At 31.9% G+C, this 9,139-nt stretch overlaps 1 protein-coding gene across 1 annotated transcript; it reads right to left on the reverse strand.

Moving 5' to 3' along the window:
* Positions 1–4,806: 4,806 nt before the first annotated feature.
* LOC123905593 lies at positions 4,807–7,728 on the reverse strand. The gene is made up of 2 exons (XM_045955265.1): positions 7,451–7,728; positions 4,807–5,462 (listed from the first exon to the last, which is right to left on the reverse strand). Exons 1-2 carry the CDS (start codon positions 7,616–7,618, stop codon positions 4,932–4,934), a joined length of 699 nt encoding a protein of 232 aa, XP_045811221.1. The 5' UTR covers positions 7,619–7,728; the 3' UTR covers positions 4,807–4,931.
* Positions 7,729–9,139: the final 1,411 nt, after the last annotated feature.

Below are 9,139 nucleotides of genomic sequence, written 5' to 3' on the forward strand. Positions count from 1 at the left end.
AAGCTCCAAGGGCTTGGTACAGCAAAATTGAGTCTTATTTCAGTGCAGAGAAATTTGAGAAATGTCCATATGAGCATACCTTATTTGTCAAATATGGTATGAAGAATGAGATTTTGTTGGTGAGTTTGTATGTAGATGATTTGATCTACACTGGAAACAATCAAAAATTGATGGATGAATTTAAGTCATCTATGAAGAAAAGGTTTGCTATGACAGATTTGGGAAAAATGAGATTCTTTCTTGGTGTGGAAGTTAATCAAGATAGCAATGGAATTTTCATCACTCAGCAGAAATATGCAGCAGAAATCTTGTCTAGGTTTGGAATGGAACATTGTAATCAAGTGAATAGCCCTATAGTTCCTGGTTGCAAGCTAGTTAAAGATGAAACTGAGCAAGGGACAGATGCAACTGTCTATAAGCAAATGATAGGGTGTCTAATGTATCTACTAGCCACAAGGCCTGACTTGGCCTATTCAGTATGTTTGGTGGCAAGGTTCATGGAAAGGCCAACTGAGATGCATGTGACTGCTGTGAAGAGAATTATGAGATATCTGAAAGGTACTTTAGGATTTGGAATTCTGTACAAGTCTAATTCCAAGTCTGATTTGTGTTTGAAAGGGTGGTGTGACTCAGATTATGCTGGTGATTTAGATGATAGGAAGAGCACTACAGGTTTTGTGTTCATGTTGGGAGGTAGTGCTATTTCTTGGTCCTCTAAAAAACAACCAATTGTGACTTTGTCAACCACTGAAGCAGAGTATGTCTCAGCTGCAGCTTGTGCCTGTCAAGGAATTTGGTTAAAGAATGTGCTGAATTACTTGAAGATGAAGCAATCAGAGTGCATTTTGATCTATTGTGACAACAGCTCCTCAATTAAGCTTTCAAAGAATCCTATTATGCATGGTAGATCAAAGCACATTGATGTTAGATTTCATTTCCTTAGAGACCTCACTAAGGATGGAACTATTGAGTTGGTTCACTGCAGGAGTGAAGAACAGTTAGCAGATCTGCTCACTAAGCCTTTGAAGCTGGAATCCTTTTGCAAATTAAGGGAGGGCTTAGGCATGTGTGATGTTAATAGCTTGATACATTGAACATTTGTTTTGTGTTTTTTTTTGTGCTTGTATGTGTTCAATTAAGGGAGGGTATGTTAGGAATGGTTAGCTTGTATGATAAGAAATTGGCTGCAGCCTAAGCCTAAGCCATGCCTGCTGGCCTGCAGATGTGCGCGCGCGCCTAAGCCTGGCCTGCCTTGCCTTGCCTGCAGGCTTGCACAGCCAACTGGTTGGCTTGGACTGCAAGCTATTGTACTTTGCCTATAAAAGGCCTCTTGATCAATGAATAAGACGAGCTGATTACCCCTAAAAACAACAATTGGTATCAGAGCCTGGCATAGACTATCATGAAGTCTTTGCACCAGTTGCAAGATGGGACACTATCAGATCCATTCTAGCATTTGCAGCTAATAATGGATGGAAGATTTTTCAATTAGATGTTAAATCTGCTTTCTTACATGGTGAATTAACTGAGAACATCTATGTGAGTCAGCCATTAGGGTATATCAGCAAGGATAAGTCCATGGTGTATAGATTGAAGAAGGCCTTGTATGGATTGAAGCAAGCTCCAAGGGCTTGGTACAGCAAAATTGAGTCTTATTTCAGTGCAGAGAAATTTGAGAAATGTCCATATGAGCATACCTTATTTGTCAAATATGGTATGAAGAATGAGATTTTGTTGGTGAGTTTGTATGTAGATGATTTGATCTACACTGGAAACAATCAAAAATTGATGGATGAATTTAAGTCATCTATGAAGAAAAGGTTTGCTATGACAGATTTGGGAAAAATGAGATTCTTTCTTGGTGTGGAAGTTAATCAAGATAGCAATGGAATTTTCATCACTCAGCAGAAATATGCAGCAGAAATCTTGTCTAGGTTTGGAATGGAACATTGTAATCAAGTGAATAGCCCTATAGTTCCTGGTTGCAAGCTAGTTAAAGATGAAACTGAGCAAGGGACAGATGCAACTGTCTATAAGCAAATGATAGGGTGTCTAATGTATCTACTAGCCACAAGGCCTGACTTGGCCTATTCAGTATGTTTTGTGGCAAGGTTCATGGAAAGGCCAACTGAGATGCATGTGACTGCTGTGAAGAGAATTATGAGATATCTGAAAGGTACTTTAGGATTTGGAATTCTGTACAAGTCTAATTCCAAGTCTGATTTGTGTTTGAAAGGGTGGTGTGACTCAGATTATGCTGGTGATTTAGATGATAGGAAGAGCACTACAGGTTTTGTGTTCATGTTGGGAGGTAGTGCTATTTCTTGGTCCTCTAAAAAACAACCAATTGTGACTTTGTCAACCACTGAAGCAGAGTATGTCTCAGCTGCAGCTTGTGCCTGTCAAGGAATTTGGTTAAAGAATGTGCTGAATTACTTGAAGATGAAGCAATCAGAGTGCATTTTGATCTATTGTGACAACAGCTCCTCAATTAAGCTTTCAAAGAATCCTATTATGCATGGTAGATCAAAGCACATTGATGTTAGATTTCATTTCCTTAGAGACCTCACTAAGGATGGAACTATTGAGTTGGTTCACTGCAGGAGTGAAGAGCAGTTAGCAGATCTGCTCACTAAGCCTTTGAAGCTGGAATCCTTTTGCAAATTAAGGGAGGGCTTAGGCATGTGTGATGTTAATAGCTTGATACATTGAACATTTGTTTTGTGTTTTTTTTGTGCTTGTATGTGTTCAATTAAGGGAGGGTATGTTAGGAATGGTTAACTTGTATGATAAGAAATTGGCTGCAGCCTAAGCCTAAGCCATGCCTGCTGGCCTGCAGATGTGCGCGCGCGCCTAAGCCTGGCCTGCCTTGCCTTGCCTGCAGGCTTGCACAGGCAACTGGTTGGCTTGGACTGCAAGCTATTGTACTTTGCCTATAAAAGGCCTCTTGATCAATGAATAAGACGAGCTGATTACCCCTAAAAACAACAACTATACATCAAATATTCTTTTGCCATCTAAAATTTTGGGCCACTGTCCAAATTCGAATTCTGATGAGTAAAGGTATCAAATTAAGTTTGCATGAAATTTAGGCAAGAACATGCAATCTAGGTAGAATAAGAAAAGAAACAGTTACAGAAACATAAAAATACACAAAGGTGACATACCATTACCAATACGTTATGCAGTATGCAGTCAGATAAATATTAGGCTTTAAACTAACTGCCAAACAATTATTAAAACGTGTAAGGTTTGAATATACCTTAGCACCTATACTTTTTTTTTGTTCCATTTTACTAGTAAATTTGAAATTGTTAGCCCTCATGATTCAAAACTATATATTTTTTTGAAATAAACTTTAATTTTGTATATAGCTAGAACTATGGACATACTCCCTATTTTCATGGATTTAGCTAACTCAATAATCTATTTTTGCTAGAGTTTTGGAAAACTGTATTTACATAGTTTCTTTAGGTGACATGGGAGTTTCTCAAACACCGTATGCTATTTAAGCAGTTTATGATATTTTTTTCTCTTAAATTTATCATTTTTACTCATCTGCTATTTAAATAACAGATGAGTAAAAATAAGCTAAACAATAAAGTATAAAAAAGGGTAGGCATGACAATAAAACCCACACCCGTGGGTATCCGCCCAAACCCTACCCACTTTGACGGGGAAAACCCGAGTTGATTGGGTTTGGGTTCGGGTTTGGGTTTTCCCCGATTTCAAAAGATGGGTTTGGGGCGGGTAATGAGTACATTGATACCCACCCCGAACCCGTCCCCGAACCCGCCCCGCTTATACTAAAATTATATTTTACCTATTTTACATTAGAAATCCTTCAACAATCTCTTAAATTACATTCATATGTTTATATTTATTTTTAATTTGAGTATTAAACAAATCATTTTCTCTATTTTTTCTTTATTTAAAAAAATATTGTTGAAACAAAATAATTTTGGACATTTAACTTTTTTTTTTGATAAAAAAAAATACTAAAATACAATTCAAATTCATGTGGAAAGATGCGTAACGGGGATACTCGATCCCCGTTGGATATGAGTTTGGGGTTATACATTTTATCCCCGCTCGAAATTGGGATGAGTTTGGGGAAACTCGAACTTTTATGGGTTTGGGTTTGGGGAGGACAATATCCGTCCCCGCCCCGTTGCCATGCCTAAAAAAAGGGCCACAATATAAAGTTGTTCTTGGGAAATTAAGGACCCAAAGATAAACAATAAATTTTGATAGTGAACCTTTTACTTATAATTGTAGTCAAAGAAAATACAAATGATCAATTTCTTTTTCTAAATGATTTCATAAAACTGGTGGTACCTAAAAGTACAAAATAGAAAAATGAAAGAAATACAAATGAATACTAGAACCATCTAAACACAAAATTAGATTATGAATCAACTTATGACCACTAATAAATTAGTAAACTATAAGTGGAAGAGTAAGTAAATCTCATATGATCTTTTACTCTCTTTTCAGATATTGTGATCTTTTATTTGCAAGTGCCATAAACTTTTTGAGACTAAGATAATACTCATATTATATACCAATAGTCTTTATTTTTCATTTTTTGCTCAAATGAAAATGTACATATCATTTCACATCAAATAACAAAACACACACACACAGACATAGTGCAACATTTTATGTTACAATGTCCATCTCACACGCATCAATTATTGAACAAAACCTTTTAATCTGCATAATTTAAATCAACAGTTGCAGCAACAACAATTTTTTTAGTAGATAGACGAAATGACAAAATAATTATAAACTCGCACACATTAGTGAGGGAGTCAGGGCTCGACAACTTTTTGTATATAAGATAAGATGGTGATAATGTCATGTCACTACAATATAGCAAATCTTATATCTTACATATTATATATTTAATTAAACATATTACAACAAGATTAAACATAATCCTCCTTTTGATCCACATTCATCTTTCCCTTTCCACTAGTATACACAAAATCAAGATTGTAAAGCACAGGAACCATAGTGAGAGAGCAAAGAAAAACCAAAACAGGACCAAATATCCAAAGTAACATAGGAAGCCCAGCATAGAAAAGCCTATTTCCAACAGCATTCAAAATGAAACCTTTTTCCAAAATTTCAAATATATATTCTGGTGTCACAAGTGACATAGGATCTTGTGGTGTGTTGATTAAAATGTTGACTTGATTTATGAACCTTATTGCAAGAGAGTGACAAAAAAATGAGAAGAGGAAAATTGTTAAGAGTGTGACATATTTTAGTGCTACCATGAATTCTCCATGTGCTCCATAAATTGCATCATTGAGTGGTTTCTTCACACTATATGTGCTGCTTATAACTGCTGCTAGACCTGAACATAGTAAAATTGAGGTTGTGGCCATTAAGGTTGCTCCCATTATTGTGTTCCTTAGTGATTGAACAGCTAAGATGTTTTTCTTTTCATTGTCCTGTCATAATCAACACATATTAATTATGTTTAAGATTTTAAAAGGAAATTTTAAATAAGATGGTCTTCATATTATTATATTCTATAATTTAATTTTGATATTAGTCCGTTGGTCGATTGACGTCAGAGTGTAAAGATTTTTTATATCGTTAATCAATCCTAATTATTAGATTGTTAAAAGTCGTATATATAATTGATTGTGATCTACGAGATTTAATTTTATATAAGAGTATAGTTAAATTAAACTATTTATAGCTGTTCTCAAAATGTTCAACAACTCAATGGCATCAACATATTATTTTTAATATATTATTTTACTCTATGGTATCTAAATATTATTTTGAATTTTGAATTTTTTATATAACTAGCTAGAAGTTAATTTGTTTTTATCTACAATTATAATTTATGTCAAAAAGAAAGAATCTACTTATAAAAAAGAGAGTAGAAACTATGGCTAGTTAGGTAGTGGTTTGAGAAGATGTGTTGATATGCCATTGGTAGGGATAAGAATAAATTTAAATTAAGAATTTTATATAAACAATATGTAGCACCAAATCTAAGAATTTGTCCTTTAAACTATTATTACACTAGTTAGTTAATTTTTTTTCATGCACATTATCTAGCAACAACCCACTTGAATTATTGGATATTCACCTAATTATACCAATAAGAAAGAACATTCGATTTTACTTTTTTTTATGTTTGGTTGTTAGAATGAAATTTTATCTTGTACGAACAAGAATAAATTAAGAAAAAGCTAAATCCAAAGATATATTAATCGAATATGCAATAATGGTATAGATACTCTATTTATTAATTTTTATTCTCCAAGGAAATGCCCTTTGGACTATGGTAAATTGAAACACGATTGGAAAAAGTTTGTGCTCTATGGACTGTAATAAAATGAAACACGAATGAAATGTCCGACGAAGATAATCACCACTAAATAACGGTAGAAATTTTATATTTATAACATAATTTTTTTTACGCAACTTATAACATAATTTAAGAAACAATATTTAAAGTTAAATATCAACCGAGTTGATTATGGCAACAATTTTATAATGAAAAGATGATGATGCTATATTTTCTTTAATTTTTAACAAAAAGATGTAATATGGTTGAAAAAAAAAGAAAAAAAGATGTAATATAAAGTGTACACAACAAATACTCTAACAAAATAGAAAGACTAAAGTCATATTGACAACATTTTTCTTATTTTTGGTATTAATATTGACGACATTGTTTCATGTATACATTCAATGAAAAACTATATCAATCTGAAAAATACTAAGATAATAAAGTTAATGACATAAATTATTGGTGATGTGATGTAAAAAATATAAAATCTCTCCCCAATATGATTTTGTCTTGTTAAAAAAAAAAATCTTCCTAATTATATCGTCAGAAATATTTAGTAACAGAATTAGAGTGAAATTTCACATATATCCTTTCTAGATTCTCCTTGTTAATTTTTTTTTTAATAGTATTGCACATAACACTTCCGGCTCTTGTCTTAAACTAAGATTATGATAAGATTTGAATAGATTCTTATAAGAATAAGACATAATTTAGAATCCTCCTGTTCTAGTTGAACATAATAGATTCTTCATTGAGATAATTAGAGTTAACATATATGGAACAACAAGACTAAACCGAGCATTAACTTTTAGATTGAAAAATCAAAGAGTTTAAACCTAGGTAATAATTCATTCATATTGCATATATTATTAAACAAAAATTGGATTTATAAAAAAAAAATATTCGGTTTCATTAAGTTTTTTTTTTTGCGTCAACTCTCTGGTTCTAAGGGGAAGGTCAGGGATCCCGGTAATCCAGAATTCGATCGGAAGATAAGTAAAGTCTAATCATAAGTCAAGAATGGTTTCATTAAGTTTACAATAATCAAACTCTTATGATTTATAATGATGAAAAAAGTATATATGGATAGTAAATAAAATTTAAAAAGAAAAATGAAAATATAAGTACCTTCATCATAGCATTAACCCAATTTCTACGACCACTAGCATTGATACCAACAATGGTTGTATGTGGTTGAGTTCTAACCTTATACCAAAGCCACAAATGATAACCAATGCTAATTATAAATGCCAAAGGCACCAATATCACATCCAAATAGCATTTTCTCCATTCCATCTTTGCTTTTCTCCTAACTAGCTACTTTGTTATAATAGTTCTCTTTCTCTCTTGTGCTAGCTCTCTTTATATAAGCAAAAGCAATTTTGTTTTAGAGTTAGTGTCACACTTCTCTACTATATATATGGCAAAAATCAAGGGCAATATATGTGTGCACATCATATGAAAGATGAATGTGGACATGTTTTGAATCCTTGTCCTAATCAAAAGGTTTTAAGAATTAAAAAAAAATGACCCTTGCTTTTTAGCTAAATTACAAAACTTTACAATCATTTTCTATGTGAGAGTGGAAAACATTTTCCACACCTTTTTGTCACATGCTTTTTCCTCCAATATACTACGTTCAACTTTAAGTCTTCTTTATTGTTGCCAATATTTTTCAACATTTTAAGAAAAAATAGTAGTTGGAAATGATTTGCGCATTAAGTCCATTATATGGATAGTACTAGTATATGTTTATCCTTTTGTTTATTTGTAGGTAGATATAGGTAGATATTTCAAAACTCTCTAATAGATATCCAAAATTTACTAATCTAAATATTTCTAATCTATTGGTTAAGTCAGGCCCCTCTAATTGAAGAATGAATTAATTATAATATCTCCATTAGTCATACATACTAGCTAAAAACTAATGGTTGATAATTATCATGACTTACTCTAAATGATATATACTTGAAAAAATTTAATATAATGCTTACTAGGGTTTACGGGGAACTAGTTAAAAAAATTAAAAGATAAATTTCACATTTGAAAATATCATTTTTTGTATCTTGATTATACAAACTTCAAGACAATTTTGCTATATTTAGTTTGCTTAATTAATTTCCCGAAAATAAAAGTATATTTTTCAAAAAATGAATCACGACACTTACCATCACAGATTGATTAATCACAAATAATTCTTATTGACTACTTATCATCTTTGTCTAGAGTGCTTTTCACCAAATCAAAATTTAGGTCGGCTTACATTTTCTTTTAGAAAAGTACTATCATGTGTCTTAAGAATACATATTAAAGAATCAAATATAAAAATGTTTTTTAAAAATTGTACACTTAATTTTTCAAATATTTAAATATCTATATGTACTTCTTCTATCCCAAAATAAATGATATAGTTTGATTATATATTATGGACATAATCTACTGTGTTATTTATTTTATAATAGAAGTAGTATATTATTTCACAAATGTCTATGTGATGTAATTTGATTACATGTGTGTATAAAAAAAATGTACACTATATAATAATTTATTTTTAAAATTAATTAGTTACTATACTCCATCCGACCATAAATATAAGTAAAATTATATTTTTCAGATTTATTACATAATTGTTGTATTTAGCCTGTACTATAAACCAGGTAAATTATTTATTCAATAAATTTAAAAATTAAGTATAATTTTAGTTATAATTGTGGTCGGAGAGAGTATCGCATGAGATTGATGTAGTAGTATTTGTGTAGATTGTAGAAGATACTAGTACTAGGTTTAAATTATTGGAAAATAATGTAGTAAGTGGCA

Source organism: Trifolium pratense, linkage group LG1 (genome assembly GCF_020283565.1).
Source record: "Trifolium pratense cultivar HEN17-A07 linkage group LG1, ARS_RC_1.1, whole genome shotgun sequence".
Classification (NCBI taxonomy): Eukaryota; Viridiplantae; Streptophyta; class Magnoliopsida; order Fabales; family Fabaceae; genus Trifolium; species Trifolium pratense.

What these genes read in the sequence shown, in the direction of transcription:
- LOC123905593 (XM_045955265.1), bottom strand. Translation starts at nt 7,618, where the DNA reads ATGGAATGGAGAAAATGCTATTTGGATGTGATATTGGTGCCTTTGGCA. An exon ending in GGGTTAATGCTATGATGAAG is followed by an intron (nt 5,463 to 7,450) that starts GTACTTATATTT and finishes TGATTATGACAG; the next exon opens with GACAATGAAAAGAAAAACAT.